The sequence below is a fragment of the Nothoprocta perdicaria genome, unplaced genomic scaffold (genome assembly GCF_003342845.1).
Source record: "Nothoprocta perdicaria isolate Ctin4 unplaced genomic scaffold, notPer1 scaffold_4, whole genome shotgun sequence".
Taxonomy (NCBI): Eukaryota; Metazoa; Chordata; class Aves; order Tinamiformes; family Tinamidae; genus Nothoprocta; species Nothoprocta perdicaria.
The window spans coordinates 264,450-281,246 of record NW_020455643.1 but is presented as its reverse complement, the minus strand read 5'-3'; the positions used below and the strand labels follow the sequence as shown (position 1 = coordinate 281,246).

The 16,797-nt window shown below is 47.7% G+C and overlaps 1 protein-coding gene across 1 annotated transcript in view; it reads left to right on the top strand.

Moving 5' to 3' along the window:
* The first annotated feature begins 13,492 nt into the window (after positions 1-13,492).
* PFN2 (profilin 2) overlaps positions 13,493-16,797 on the top strand; it is an 8,803-nt gene continuing 5,498 nt past the window's right edge. The window contains exon 1 of the mRNA XM_026045203.1: positions 13,493-13,546. Within this exon, the coding sequence (XP_025900988.1) occupies positions 13,493-13,546 (54 nt within the window). The remainder of the gene's footprint in view (positions 13,547-16,797) is intronic.

The following is a 16,797-nucleotide window of genomic DNA, read 5'->3' as shown; positions in this document are numbered from 1 at the left end:
TGTGGCCAGGCTCTTTCAGCAACGTGGATCTTGCTCACACGGGTGTAAGCTGGACGTAACTCCAGTGCATTTGGTGAAGCCACGACAGGGCAAAACGTCCACGGGATGAGAGCCACCCATGAACACCGGAGCYGAGAGGTGTTTGGGAGGCCACCTGGTTCACCCACTTTATCTGCGTTTTTCTAATGCACATACACATAATTCCAGTACATTTTGTTAACAATGAATAACAGTCAATACTAGAGCAGCACCGCTCACGTTCACACAATTCCACAGTGACATTAGTGACGGACTTTCAATTCTGCAGTTTTCCTACCACTCAAGTGGGAATACTGCACAATGAACGCTACCTTATTAATTAGGTGTATCCCACTTGTAATCATGCAAGAGGTCCCTGATATTCCCAGGAAAAGCGCTTACCAGAGGAAAATGCTGGATATCTGAGCATGAGCCTTAGCGTCGCCCATGGGGGACACAAGCGCACAGGGAAGCTCAAGGCAGCGTGGAGGAAAGCGCAGGGAAACGCCGTGGAGGCCAAGGTGGGAGGCGGCACACGGGGCCACATGGGATGTCCCCCAGCCTCAGCACAGTCCTGCGGGATGGAGCAGGGAGCGTGGGGCTGGGAGCAGGGAGTGCAGAGCAGGCTGCAGCAGGGGATAGGGAGCACGGGACAGGGAGCACAGGGCAGGGAATAGGGAGCCAGGGGCACTCTGGAACCCACCGGCCCTGCCRTTGCCAGCACGAGCGGTACTTTCACGGAGCAAACACGGACCGCTTGGATTGTCTAAATTCCCGGCGTGATGGGCACGTCTGCTCTGCGCTCGGGAGCAGGGAAGCGCATGGCCAGGCCGCGGCGCGGGCGAGTGGCTCCTGCAGAGCAGCGGCATCCATCCATCACGTTTCTGCCTGCAAACCTGTCTGCTACAGCTACAAATAGCACTGCCAAGTGATGAAACTTAAAAAAAAAATGTGATAAAATATTTTGCTATTTTCAGGTGTGTTTGCCTTGTGAATCCCACAGCACTTCGTTTTGTCAGAGTCATGTTTCAGGCCCACACTGTCGTTGGTTCGGGCACCTTCAGACCGGTCATTATCATTAACAGCAGCAAACTTGCAGCAATTCATARGGGATAGAGAAGGCAATCTTGTTATATCATCCTTTAACTAGAATGAAATGAGACTAAGACACCCTTACAAAAGAAAATTGCCCTTAACATTTCAAAATATACTCTTTAATGTCTGCTGGTTAAGGCCTGCTCCGACAGAGACTGAAAGGATTTCACAGTATGAAAACTTTCCTCCCCTGAGCAGKCGCACTGATCTCCTTAGTTGTTTAGGATCATGTCTCAGATGACACGGTTTTTATCTACATGAAGAACAAGCAAGTTTAAAACACCTTAACCCCTAAGTTGGGACTACGTATGTTAAAGCTGCTCTAATATAGTTAACGAACACATTACTTGGCTGAGAGCTAACAGCAAGTGCTGCAGTCTCATGTCACTAATTTCATTATTGAACAGAAATATTCTATAGTAAATTAGTACAATTCTTTGACATAAGTTAAGCTAAAACTTCAATTATCAAAATCAATGAAKCAAGAGCATTTTGTAAGCCTGAATTATACTACTTAAAAATTTGCTGGTTTGAGTAAAACACTGAATCTGTGTTCAAACATAGGAATTCATTAATATAATTATTTAAATAACACCTCAGTTGCAAAAAGATTAAAGCCCGTGTTAAATCCTGCACATAAAGCAGTGTCAGACTAGACATCAATACACATGCCACACAAACACACGGGTCCATCCCCCCCCCAGCCTTGGAGGAGAGGCCAAAGGGAGCACGTTGTGGAGACACAAGCCGCCACGGAGAAGCTCCCACAGAGGAAGCACCAACAGGGAATGCCACCAACGGGCAGGACACCAACAGGGAATGACTCCCATCGGGTAGTACAGGACAAGGGGAAGAGGCGGAATTTTCCAGTCATCCCAGTGGTGCTCATGCTGGTCCATAGGAACTAGGTGTCTCCCATTAGCCTGGCTTTTCTCCCAGGAACATCTGCTTTATAAGGCAAGGCAGAGAACTGAGCACAGGGCACCACAGACCTTGGTTGTGCTTTGGAGGGGAATTTAGAGCACTTCAGCTTTTGAGACCTAGAGATGAGAAGAGGCAGACAGGTGAACAAGACGTAACTAATATCAGGGCATCTTTCAGATGGAATTTTAAAGCAGAGCAAAGATGCTTTTGTGCAACTTCTTAAAACTGCTTTCTCCATTACTTCAATCAATAGCAAGTGTCAAACTGTTTTGCAGAGGTTTTTTTTTTTTTTTTTTTTCTTTTTTTAGGCTCACTGGAATAACATGTTTTCTTTTTTTAGAAAGACATAAAAGGGTCTGAAAAGCAGCTGCTTCGTTATCTCCAGGCTAATTCCGTGCTTGGCTCCTTCACTTCTTTCAGCTTCCCGCTCTGCGTCCTCTGAAGCAGCACGGAGTTTCACCTGCCTCGTTTGGTTGGTATTTATTTACGGGACAGGAAGCTTTCTCTGCAACTGAGCCAGCCCTTTGGCCATCGGGATGGAGCGCAATTCCCGCTGGGAAGCCAGGGCCATGCTGTGCACGGCCTCCCGCAGCGTGGGCTGCTGCCCACCTCCCCTCTCCAAGGCCACAGGTGGTGCCAAGAGGGACTGAGGCCCCAGGAGGACCCTCTGGGAGGTTCTCCCATGCGGAGAGGGCTGCGCTCATGTTTCTGCGGGCGCCAAGGGCCCCACGTCCCCAGAGCGCGGTGCGGCTGACATTCCCGGTGCTGACTCGGGGCGCCGGGAGCTGCCGGCAGCATTGCACGCTGCCCTCCTGCCCTGCCTCCCCCAAGGGGCACAGGGAGGGCAAAGCTTGCAATACTCCTACACTGCAGCCCGTGGACAGGGCAAGGGCCATAAACACCTGTGCTGCCCAGTGCGAGGCAGGGACGGGAACAGCCTGGGGAAATACCATTGGTAAGCGCCCCGGAGCGCAGGGCGCAGCACCCTCCACCGCGCCGCGACAAGGCTCCCACGAGGCAGAGTCGCTTGGAGGCCGAGCAGAGCGTCGCCTCCGGTTGCTGTCCCTCGTGTTCGGGGTCGCAGGAACCACAGATCTGCAGGCTGCTCTAGGCTGTCTCCAGAGCACAGGAGGAGCTTCCTCCAGCACTTGCTGATGCCAGGAGAACAGGGAGTGCAGCTGGGGCCCCCACAGTGCTCTGCTGCCCCGGCAGCTTCTGACCCCACAGCTGAAGCCTGTTCGTGCTGYCTGTACCGCCCCAGATGAGGACACCACTGGGTTTGCAGGTTCATGATCCTCACTTGTTCATAATAACGGATTAATCTCATCTCTGCTGTTCTGCAGGGACGGAATAGCTGACATAAGATTTTTCCAACCTTTGCAGTTGTTGCTAACAGCTGTATCAGCCAGAGATTAAGTATATAGTTATCTCCCACAGACTGACTTTATGTCCTTCTTCTTTTTTTTTTTTTTTTAATAACCATTTTGTTAGGCAAGTCTCTCCTGGTATTTTAAAAATTCATTTTAATCAATTTAAAATTAATAAAGAAACAGTGAAATCCTTAGGGTCTGAAAGCTCCAATGTCTGCTGTAGCAAGGTGATGAATCAGCTGCAGCCAGGCCCACCGTGGTGCCTGCTTAGGGAATCGTCTGAGGAGCTGTTGATGCAGCTGAATTAGGTCACTTGGTTGGCTCTGCAAAGGGAAGCAACCATTTCCGCGAGTGGATCCTGCTTAGTTTCTTCTCTGAAAAAGCATTGCTCTGTTCGGGAGGTACAGCTTGTGGCCATGTCTAACCACCCTACGTAGGCCCTCTTTCTTACGCGTTTATGACTAGAGGAGAATGAGCAGAACTGAGGACACAGCTGAAACAAACCTCTTGAGAGCAGGGGACGGGCTGCTGCCTCAGATGTCACCGATTCCTCCAGTGGGCATGGGGACTGCTCGAGGGCGGCCTCCACACCTCCACCCTGACCACTGCCTCGGGCTCTTCCCGGGGCCAGGAGCAGAAACCAGGAATCCGGAAGGCCAGTCCTCTGTGCTAACCTCTAGTTCATGTCTCCTCCCAAAACCAAGACCAAATTGCCCAAGCCCAACTCTTCACACAGAACACTCCTCCCCAAGCCAGGAATAGATCCCACGACTGCTCAGTCTCTAATCACTCGGGTCTAATTGCTATGTCACAACTGTAACAGGCAGCTCTCCAGGGGATTACACTAAGCCTTTGCTTTGTAAACGAATGCAGCATATGAAGAAAAGCAGTTCCCACCTCGGCTGCCTGGAGCTGGAGACATACACGGTTTTGCCGCTCRTGGCTGCGGGCCTCAGCAATACTGCAAATCTGCTTTGGTGCACCCAGCCGGGGCAGAGGTAGGGCTGAGGGCAGCTGGCATCCTTAGGCTGCAGGCAAGAAGGCCTGGGATGCCCTTTGGGATGCATCCCTGTGCCCTCTCCAGCTCCCTACACCCTGTGCCTGGGAACCAGCAGCTGCTGAGGTGTGCTAGCAGGGAACAAAGCAGGGAAAAGGCAGGAAAGCAGGGGAGCGGGAGCTGCCGCTGGTGAAGGGACGGGAAGCATTAAGAGGAGGGCAGAAGTCCTCGGAACCTGCCCACTACAGCGCTACTTGCAGCAGGGCATTGAGCCCCGGGCTGCCCTGGGATGCTGCTTCCAGGAGGTTTCCAGGAAATGGCACTGGCAGCCCTGGCACAGAGCTGTTCTCTGAGGGCACGTGGCAGGTTTTGGGACTGTGTGCTGAGGCGAGGGGCCCCCGGAGAGCTGGGCACGCTGCTCTTCCAGGAACGAACAGTCTGGAAGCAGACGGGCTGCCCATCGGCTGCAGTTATGCTGAAAAACACATCTGAATCAACACTGGCTTGCAGCACTCATCTAAAAACACCAGTGACCCACTTTGGAAAAAAACAAGCATAAAGTGCTCCACGCCAGCAGGCACCACCTCCTCATCCACCCTGCCGGTCTGCGGGTGGAAAGGACTCGCTGTGTATGAGAGCAGAGAACTCAGCTCTGCTTGCAGAGGAGGCTGCCCTGCCACGGGCCCCAGCGCTCCCCTAATACTGTTTAACTGTAAAGCAGCTCACCTAATTTCAGTTATTTCTCCCTTACATTAGAGCAGCAAGAGAACCTGRCACAGCAAGTGTTTTCCCTCAATGAAAGAGAAACGAGTCATGCTCAGCTGGGCCTTAAAAAGGGGAAACAAAAAAGTCATAAAGAATTGCCTGCACTTTCTCTCAAAAGAAGCAGTTTCACTTCCCTTACAAGCAGTGGCTCCAAATAACAAGATGCTGTGARTAACTAACTGAATGTTCTTTGGACGGAGCTTGCAAAGGAGCTTATACATATTAAACAAGAAAGGTCTACTGTCTATAACTTGCTCTTCATGAACAAACAAAAGGTTTGGGTTCAATCCATTTTAGGGCAAACTTTACAAGAGCCTTACACTGTAATTATTCAATAGAGAACAGATTCAGGTTATTTGTGAGGGGCTGGCCACCAAAAGCTTTTTTCTTTTAAGAAAATCAAATACCCTCTCTTTTCTTTGGCATTAGCACGATGAAGCAGTAAAGATTTAGCAGCAGCATTAACCTCTAAGAAACATATAAAACAACTGCTTCCTTGGCTAGATGAGCTGCTAGAGCAAGTGTTACAGTCAGCATGGTCCGAGCTGGAGGTAGAAGGGAATTCCTCGTTAATACAGAAGACACACAGGCCCGTGGGTATTGCTAGTGCTGGTACTAAGGTGCTTTAGTTTCGTAGAATGTGCTCAGCCAGGATTGTCTGCTCCTCCACTATGGGTAACACTGCAGCAGGGCAGCACTTAGGTGTTTAACATTCAGTTGCAGCCAGTACTTAGACGTTTAACTTTACAAATGGCATTTAAAGACTAGAAGAGCTGCTGCCCTTCTGTGCATTCGCCCTGAATCTGCTACAATCTTCACACAGGAGAAAGCAGATGGTGCCACGTGGCAGTGTGAGGGACTCGGATAGCTCAGGGGGCCACGCAGGCAAGCCGAGAGCTCCTGTCCCACAGGAGGCAGTCCGGGCAAACCTGCCAGAGAGGGACCGAGCTGAGCGCCGCCGGCCGAGAGGGGCAGCGCCGCCGAGCACACCCAGCCCAGCCAGCAAGCTCCAGCGCTGCCACCTTCTCCCAGGAACTCCCCTGCCTCTCCCGAGCGCTCTCCTGCCCGCTATCTACCTCAGGCATTGGCCCCTCGCATTCAGGAAGGCTTCTGGTCTCCTCCAGAGGAGCAGTTGGACAAAAATCTTTCCCGTTCACCTATTAAAGGTCAGCTACACCAACGAAGATTTGAGGCTTGTGCCCTTATTTGCTCATTGATGAAATATAAAGATGAATCAAAAATGGTTGATGATGTTTCATTTTTAAATTATACTTTTTTCATATTAGAAATTTAAGTCCTGATTCACCAGAAGGCTCCAAGTACATCAATAAAAGCACAAATCTGTGAAGTTCATGTGACCATTCAAAAAGATTTCCTCAAATGTTTCAAATACCATACTTAACATCACTTAGGCAATCCYAAGAAAAGTAATTCTATTACTTAAACAACTTTTAAGCTGTTTAACGTATTAAAAGGAACGGAAAGGGGAAATGGCACAAAGGCAATTTCTTTGTTTTCTGCAGGTCACATCTAGCATCATTCTCCAGCTGAGACTCTGGATAAACTGCTGTGCATATCACATGTGCAGGGCTCAGTCACTTCATTGCAAGATGATACAGTTGTTTTGCTTTTTAAAAACTTCCTGGCTAGACAACATTTTAGATTGTCTCCTTTTCACCTATTTTCAAATGAAGCTTTTCTGTATTTTCCCTTTCAGGTCCTTGTTTTACCTTCCTTAGACACAACCTCTGTGCTCTCCATACACACACCATCACAAGCTTTGCTGCGGACGCCCCGTTGCTCCCGCCTCATCCTATTCGTATAATCCTTCTGGTCAAAGCAAGGTCTCAGAAAAGATGTGCCTATAAGAAGATCAAAATTCAAGGTCAGATTTGGTAGCAAAACATATTCAAAGCCTCAATGACAAAACTTGTTACCGATGTCACCATCTCAATTCCCAATTTCTGTTTTTTTTCTGTTATCAAGATTGTGTCTGGGTAAAGCACAAAGCATCAAAACATGATCATAATCAAATAACAGTTGTTTTATTTTTTTTTCCCTTGGCCAATTAAACATAGCTTAGTGAGGAGGAAAAGAAAAACAGTAATACTCAAAGAGAAGCAGCCTCAGCTTTAGGTCATAAGCTGCTTTCTAAGGTTTGGGTTGCCACAGTTACAATGGACCTAATTCTGTTGAAACATGAATGATTCCAGGCTCTGGAGCGCTATCGTTACAAGGAACAGGACATGGCCAGAGGCAGCTAAAGAATCAGCCATTTGCTCTTTCCACTTCTCATGCACCGCGCTGTCATCCTGCCAGACTGACAGCACAACAAAGAGGAAAGAAATCCACCCATGCTTTTTTAAGCAGAATTCACAGGCTGTGCYGGCCTCAAGAGTCTGATGCATGCAACCCAAAAAGAATCTGCTGCACAATTTAAATAGAACATAACAAGAATCAGATTTAGGAGAGCCTTCAGACTCAACTGTTAGTCGATAATATTGTTTCACTTAATCCCCTGTAGATAAGGCAGGGCTTCCCTCCCAGCATAAGCAAACAGAAACTGCTCCAGACTGCTCCGTTCGAGGTAGCAGCACCGTTCTGGACTGACATTAGCAGAGCTACTAGATCTTCCGCTGCTGCTTTCCTTGATTTCATCAACCTGATCCCTGCCAGGAGTGAGGATTATTTTCRATAGTTGTTTATTTTAACTTCCCATTATGGTCAGCTTGAATTTACAATATTTACAATTTGCAAAAATGCAAAGGCATTTTTTTTTCATGTAGTGATCTTCACATGTGAACTACCTCAAGAAGAATCTARTTAATTACCTGGAAACATTTCCCAAATATGCTGCAGGAAAATACGTTTCTYCCCAATTACTCTTACATTTCAAATATCGGTAACTGTGGATTTAGTCTTGCACAAAAGGATGGGTAAGAACAAAGAGGATATCACGTAGCCTGGTTCTCCCACAGGGAAGAGTGGCTCTCCAGCACCCAGCTGGGCTTGGGCAAGTGCAGGGTGCGGGGAGGGAGAGAGAGGTGCTTTGAGCTCTGCATTTAGCATGGGCGAGGGCAGATCTGGAGCTGGAGCCACGGGCTGTGCAGCCACAGTGAAGGGGACACTCAAGGCACCATGCAGACGAGCTCCAAAGGCAACCACAGCAACGGAAATAGCGCCTAACACTGACAGACTCCAGCAGTTCTACATCTAGAGCTTTCCAAAGGTAAGATTAAGTGGAAACTTGATTATTACCAAGTACACRCGGCTTCAATGGGAGAAAATAGTGAGTATTCGAAAGCTCCTTAATGTAGTGTACAGAAGCAAACAAGAAAGAGGGTGCAAAATGTTAGTACTGTAACATTAATAAAACAGTATATTCATTGAATCAATATTGGATTATTTCCTGAAAGACTGGCTTCTGTTTGACTAAAATATAACTGTTCAGTACAGGGATAACAGGGTAAAACGTCATCCCCAGTAATTTACAGATTGCATTTAACCATCTAGCAGTACCTCCTCATCTCACGCGTTATGATTGCAGGGGACAGGTATGCTGAACACTACCCTGTTTCACAGATGGGACACCAAGGCCCACAGAGGCCGGTCCGAAGCGGGAAACGCGGCCGCCGCTCTAGCCAGCGCCGCCTCTTCTACGCACATTAGCCAGGAAAGGGAGTCACAAGTGACAGGCCCAGATCAGTTCCCAGGGAAGCCAACTCCTGTTTCCATTTTTCCACAGTCCTCGGCCCTGCTCTGCTGGACACTTAACCTGCCCGAGTTGGGGGCCGGTGGGGAGCGGCCGTGCGGGCGCCGACGCGCTGCAGCCCTCGCACGGCCTGCGCTTCGAGGTCACAGCTGTTACCGGGCCCATCCAAACTAGCGGCTATTGCTACAAGTCCAGGCTTTTAAAAATGACTGTTAATATAAAACAGCAGCATGCAGAATACAATAAAGTAAAACAGACAGGACTGTGCACAGCCTAATGCTCCTGCAGCCCATGGAGGCCRAAGTAAGTGCCGCCGTCACCACATCCCAAACTGTCATTTGGGCGCTTCAAACACTAACGTTTTTATCTGTGCTAACAAAATCAAATCAAACAACAAACCTAAGCAAAACTCGGCGTAAGATATCCTTTGATTTATAAAAACCTTTCTTACCATGGAACCAATAATTACAAACAAAAAAGCACCAAACAATCATATTTTATGAAATACCAAATAAAAAAATGATGAAAAGCAGCAGCTCTCCAAGAAGACTTCATCGTGAAACTCAATCCAGCAAAGCTCACACAGGCATATTTTCAAATCAAACTTTATTGGAATGGATTACAGCAGGAGAGAACAGAACATGGGGGCTCCCTAAGCACCGCACGTGAAACCACTCGCTTAAGGATGTCCTGCAGCACTTCCAGCACCGCTGGAAGAGGCGGACAGGCTCAAGGCAAAGGCAACCCTGCCCCTGTGAAGGCTCCGRGAAACTCCAGGTCTGGAATAAGTCCCCAGGACGCAGAGGAGGCTTCAAGGCCTGGATCCTGCGGCCCGCGGAAGCAACGCAAAGCTGCGGCWGCGCCACAAGGACGCCGGAGCGCTGGCAACGGGCAAGAGCAGCGGATCAGTACCCGGGGCCTCCGCAGCCCTCACCTTCCAGAACTTCACACTCTCTCACTCAACGTTCTCCTCCGTACCATTCTTCTGTGGCATGTTACAACTTCAGTTAAGCATCTGTTTCACTGTCCTGCCTGCAGATATCTACATCCTTCTCCATGCAAACAGAAATCTTCCCTACCCAAAGCCTTAATGAAGAGGGTTCAAAGAAGGAGTATCAGGCACGTTTTCTTAATTAACATCTACTAAAGTATGGCATAAACCATAYTTTTATCAACAATTAAAAGCAGAACAACCAGTGTTGTGTACATATATATATATGTATATATCTCTGTATAAATATGGTCCTGCTGCCATAGTCTATGTAAACCAATCAGTCCTATGTCCCTGCAGAATCCTGCATTCTGCATTCCCTGAGCCAATTTCCTTTCTTTGCTTGCCAAGATGCTATCCAAACCTCAGAGTTCTCAACTATTTATTTGAATGTTTATATGAATTTAAAATCCAACTTCCACAGTTAGGAAAGGGGAAATATTTCCAAACCAGAGGTCAGCGGAAGCTTTGTAGGTAAATCCTATACCCCTCTTTGAAAATGAGGAGCATCTTCTCTTCCACTTGCAAGGAAACATGTAGAGTTGTCCAGCCACATTAATTGGTACGTGGGACAATGAGGAAAAGACCATCTGAAAAAAAAAAATCAGTTTGTGATTGTGCAGCCTTTTGACACCTACCTCTCTAGAGATGCTTTTATGTAATCACAGTGGCACTAAGGGCCCCGTGCCAGCTGCCTCCACTCGTTCAAAGAAGCAAGTCCACATCCGTAGCAGCAGAGGACCTGCTATGCACAGGACAGAATGCCCTAGCACATCTTGATCCTTAGCAATATTAGCCACTTCTGTAAAGAGAAGTGGAAATATGAACAAATAAGGTCATTAACCCTTGTTATGCCCTGTGTCAGTGATTCCTCCAGGAATGAAAAATCCTCACCACCCTCCAAAGGCAGTTGTGCAATTGGGTATTGCAACTTCTGTCCTGAAGGGAAGACAACTGCCCCCTTGCAAACGGCACTAATGACGTTTTATAGACTAAATGCTGTGACATCCTCACAGGAATATATACTTTGACCATAACTGTGCACTGAACTCCTGCTGAGTTCCATAGGAATGAACACTTTAGACACATTTTAAAATCTGGCCACAGAGCTTAAATCCAACCAGCAATGGAGCACGCTCCTAACATTGCTTTCGAAGCAGGGCCTTTCTTTGTAAGCTGCTTCTGCTGTTTCTACACAAAGTATGGCCAATATCGCGATCAGATTCCCATATTCAAACAATGTGCTACAGTGGCACACACAACAGCCATTTTCTGAATAGCAGAGTTCTTCCCATTTTAGCAGAAGTGTTTCCAGGGCTAGTGCAGGCATGTCAAGTTTCCTGCAAAGTTTCTATCCTGGGATACGTCTGGAGCCCCTGTTGATAAAAAGCGAGCGGCCCCGCAGGATTGTATCTGGAGCAGGACAGCGCCATCGTTCCTGTTATCACCCACCCCGTGCAGAGCATGAGCTGCTCTACGATCCCTTCCCTCCACACTTCTGGGTTTACCATATTAGGCCATTTGTTAAAGAAATCGAGGATACCAGGTAGGAATTGATTGCACAATCTGACAGCTCAGGGCTGGACAAGACAGGACCAGTCGTTTGCTGGCAAGTATATAGGCATCCTCAAGCAATCCTAAATCCATTTATTTCTGCAGAAGGTAGAGAGGGTCTTAAATTTCTCAGAGATGTTCTGCACAGCCTCTCACACATGATGCTTGTTAAACGAAGAGTATTAASGACCTGAGTTTCAAAGTTGTTTTCTATTTGTTTCTATTTGTTCAATATTTTCAAGGGTAACACATGGAGAAAAAAAAAATAAAATGACTGATAACAGATGATTCCAAATCTCTGGCTTTGATAACATGAAGTAAAAATACAAATAGAAATTACTGAACGAGTGGAGCAAACAGAAGGCTTGGTCACCCCCACCCATTCTGAAATACAAACAGAAAACAGAATTACCTGTATTCACACAGCCTGATTTTTAGATTCAGAACACATTACATCTTTAGTACATCCAATATACAGCAATTCCTTCCATAAACTTGAAAATATAATAGAAAAGCTGCTAGAAAGTATCATTATGAGCCACGTAATGGATCCAGGAGATTCTGCTGCAGTATTTTAAGTTATCATTTATATCACACTGATCCCGAAAGGACACTATGCTGTAAATGCTACAGCAGGAATCAAACCCTTATTTATTCTTCCTTACTTTTAATTTGTGGATAAATTTAGCAATAACTTCCAAGTRCAAGTAGATTAAAGCTCCACCTAGTGCTAGGGTATTGGCAGCTAACTGAAAGATCTGCAGTCACAAAGCAGCCAAGAGATGCCCCCAAACTCTCCAGATGGAAAGTTCCTGAAGATTGGATTTAATCTTAAAAAGTTTTGATTATACTTTGAAACTACCTGGATGCTTATTTATTTATTTATTTTTACACACTTCGTATGATACATTTTGATACAAAAGATTGCTACCCTGGAAGAAGCTTCTTATCTGGAAGAAAGATAAAGTGAGCAGTAGAAGGGAGGCAGGAGAGAAAAGCAGGGGAGAAGGAAAGAGGCAGAATGAACTATGACCAAAGCCAGGGCGGTTACGGCCCTTCCCACAGGGGAAGCAGCACCGTGTTATTTTTCCCCACAAACAAAAAAAAAAAAAAAAAAAAAAAAAAAAAAAAAAAAAGTTGGAATTTTAACAAGTGCATCAGGTTAAACAACTGAAAGATGTTATAAGTGGAAGAATTGGAGAAGTACAAAATGTGGCATTTCCTCAATTGCAATCATTATTTGATGGATGAGTGGCCCAAACCCCATGCCAGCAGTTGGTTTTGGGAAACAAACACACGTTTGCCAAAATGCTGTCTCTGAGTTGCTCCGTTTCAGTACAGGGCTTCAATTTTCTTCTGCTCAACGGCACCTGCTGCAAGTCACTCAATTCATGCATGGCTGAGAACAGGACTGCGGCCTTTACTGTGAACACAGGGCTTCACACGAACTCCCGTACGGTGTAACTCTCAACAGGCTTTTACTCAAAAGTTTAATGTTTAAATCAGGACACCTCTGTCTAACATGTCTGTGCTTCTAAAAACCACCCTCACCTGCCAGCAGCCCACCCTGATTTTGCTCAGCATCTACTGATGATGCCACCAGGGAACTGGAGTTTGGAGACCAGAAAACGTCTCATCCACCTAGTGCCAGAAAGGGCTAAAACTGTCCCCACTCCTGGCTCCTCAATTAATGCTACGCTATTTGTACCCGCTATTCCGATAATGAGGACAAGGGTTTCTTCAGCAGAAACTGTTTTTTCTGATAACTGCTCACAATCAAAGCAGCAAAACGTTAGTTAGGGTGTAATATACAATATGGATTTTCAAGTATACTGAAGTCGTATATTTTCATTTAAGAAAAATGGTCCCAATTTTCCATCTTACACCTGACTTTCAAAGAAAACAGAAATAGGAGGACTCCTTTGCTCTTCTAGTAAGGTTTACTCTCTGAGCCTTAGATCTTTAAAGACTGCCCTTTGCCAGTTTCACGTTGGTTTTTGACTCTTTGGAGAGCGGCCAGGCTGCATTCTACATCCTGTACCCCACGGGAGCACTGGGAAGGCTGCATGGCGGCTCCCGTGCAAGCACAGCGCGAGTGCCTGGCGCACGCTGAGCCCCGCGTGAGGGCTCCAGGGCACAGGCAGGACCGCCACATGGCACAGCAGGGCATGGCATGGSATGGSATGGGATGGGACGGCACGGCACAGGATGGGACAGCACGGCACGGTGGCCTCGCGCAGCTCCCTGCTTCACAGCACGGCCGTGGCAGGAGGCCACTCCGAGCCGCTGTGCAAACACCGACACGAGAACCTGGGCCAGGCTTCAAAATAGCCTCTCACGGAGGTTCAGGCTCTTATCTTAATTCAGACCTACCAAGCAGTAAATTCATTCTGGCTTAAATCCTGTGATACCCAGGATGGGGGAGGGAGGAGGGGCAGGGAAGGGGGCAACCGTTGGACAGAAACAGCACAAAAAGAAAAGCTGGACTTTCTGAGGCCGCGTACCAAGCAAGCAGCACCACGGCAGCCCTGCCTCCTCCACCAGCTGTAATAGTTCTTACTACTCCTTGTGAATCTATTGCCTCGTAACATTTCCAGCACGGTATTTTTTTCATAAAGAATAACTGTTTGATAAAGACATAGAATTATTTCCACTTCCTCAACCTCATTGAGGTAGGAGAAAAAAAGGAAAATGTTTTAAATAAAACCAGGCATTTTAAAGCTATTTTGCCTTTTATTGAATACTTCTTTTCCTTAATCCTCACAGTTTTGTATTCTTAATGTTTCTTTTCATCTGTAGTAACTGCTCTACAGTTCAGGAGTATAAGACTTTCATATTCAGTATCTTTTTTTCTAAAAAAGGTAGTTCATATATATRTATAATACATATAATGTATATATACACACACACACACACTCTTCTTTGACCTGCTCTTGATATTATATAGATGTGTGAACAGAATAATTTTCATATACCTTATTCTCATAAAAAGCAGTATTAATGTGGATAGATTAACTGAGAGATTAATAAATATTTTTATAATTATTTAATAATTAGGTAATTAAATATATAATAAAACTTTGAACAACTTAATAAAACTTTTAACAAAAAAACCCAACCCCTCTCTCTTACAGTCTTTAACATCAAGTGCACATCCCCATTTTCTTAACTCATTCTCAAAGCTGCTGTTGAAAAAGTGACAAAATGAAGACATTATGATGCTCCTATAAGACAATTTAAATCAGACATTACTTAATGAAATTAGAGGATCATGATTATGGAAATAAGCACTGGTGATTGTCGAAGCCATAATTTATAGAAGCTACAGTCCTAAATAGCAGTAACGCAGTTTATCCYTCCCTTCCCAAATACATTGCCAGCGCTGCCCACAACCATGGCAGGAAGGGCCAAGCGAGCGGGCAGACACGGCCAGTGCGGCACTCCGGCCGCTCCCTCCTGCTCAGCGAGTCCCAGGGCAGCTGTTTCCTAGTCCTGAACACAAATCAGGATCCCGCACTGCGAACATTCCCCCTCTGACCTGAGCCACGCTGAAGGCTCCCAATGCCACTCATTTCATCCGGCAAGACGGATCCCTCCCAGAGATCAGCTCCCACCTGGGCACATCCCGGATCCCTCACAGGGATCACAGCCAAGTGGCTCCCACCCGGGCGCATCCCGGATCCCTGGATGGTGGGAAGCAGCTTCCACCTGGTTTCACCTCCAGCCCTGGGCAGAGCCTGGGCAGGCATGGACACCCATGAACTCGCCCTGAGGCAGAAATATTAACCCTGCAGTGGGCACAGGGGCGTTGAGGAGCGCAATGAAGGAGCCCTCTCCTCCAAGGACAGCCCTTGGAGATGACACTGCATTCAGCTCTCCAGGGACAGGAGCGCTTGGGTTTCCCACTCGTCAGCGAGGGACTCGACACGTGGCTGCCGCAGTGCCGGCACTTGCGAGGGCAGCACTGAACCCGTGGGGAGGATGTGGCCTCCATGCAGGCTGCGAGCACCCCGACACGGCCTTCTTGGTGCTGAGGCAGGAGGGGCCCTCATGTGTGAGGAGGGCGCCCGGGAGGACAGGCCACGGCGGGCAGGGACCAGCACTCCCCGGCAGGGAGATCCAGGCCCAAGGCACCTGCCGAGGCTGCCCGTGTGCGAGGGCCACTCCGTGCCCACCGAGGCCACCCATGTGCACAGGGGCCGCCCGCTCAGTGCCCACCAAGGCCGCCTGTGCATGGGGGCTGCTCAGTGCCCGTTGAGGCCACCTCACCTCAGGGCTCACCAGAAGCAGCTTTAACCCCATCCTGTGCCCTGGGTAAAGGGGGTAAGGTGGCCAATTCTGCATTCATTAAGTCCACTTACTACAGCCAAACAGTCTGGAATCCTCCCTCCAGCCTGCAAGAGCAAGAAAGAGCCAAGAACACATAGAAACAAACAAACAAAAATACATATTTTGAYCCAACTCCCCCCAAAAAAATGACTGCATCTGTCTTTTGTTCCTTCCAGACTGACGCATCCCGTCAGCGCAAACAAGGGTGTCAATGTGGAGCTTTCTGCAGACAGCACAGCAAGGAGACACGATCCCGCAAGGCCACCTCACGCAGGGCGGCCCTTCCTCCCTCTCGCCRCGGCAATCCAGGAGAGAAGATGAGTAGGGGAAGCCAAACGTCACACACCTCCTAGCTATTTAAGGGGCCAAAAGCAACTGTGAGGCCTGTAACTCATTAAAAAGTGCAATTACATATGAGGATACATGGATGGAAGAAAAACCATAAAGCAAATGGTAGTGTTCAAATCAGTGAAAGACACTGTGAAAATAAAATAGCTAAAATAGTTACACATTTGAGCTAAAAGGCAAAAAAAACAAGCTGTGCAGTAAGTATGAAGCAAACCAARCAGTCTCTGTTAGTATCTGAACTAAAGTTGCCTCCAGGACCACCGAAATAGGCTTTGGTTTTAAAGGGAAAAAGAGCATCCCCAAACACGCAGAGGGTGCGCTGATGACAAATGCCTGGTGAATATTTCTGCCAGGGAAGATAACCTCGTATCAAACATTCAACTCTTCCATTTTATGCCCTGCAAACTCAGCATAAACTCGCAGCTTCTTGACAGAGGTCTCCAAACTAAGCCACATGGAAACCACTTCACACTCGGCTCGTCTCCCTTTCCAGCGGAATCATAAGCGGTATCATGGAAAGCAGAATCTCCTCCAAAGAAGGGACCCCAACCCAGCAACCCAGCGGCAGCCGGAGCCGCTGCGCACGAGCAAGGAGGCGCCAGGAGGACGGCGCCCGAGGCGGGCAGCGCTGTCCAGCGCGGAGCTGCGGCGCGCAACGCAGTGCGCGCAGCTGCAGAGGGCCCGCAGCGGCGGG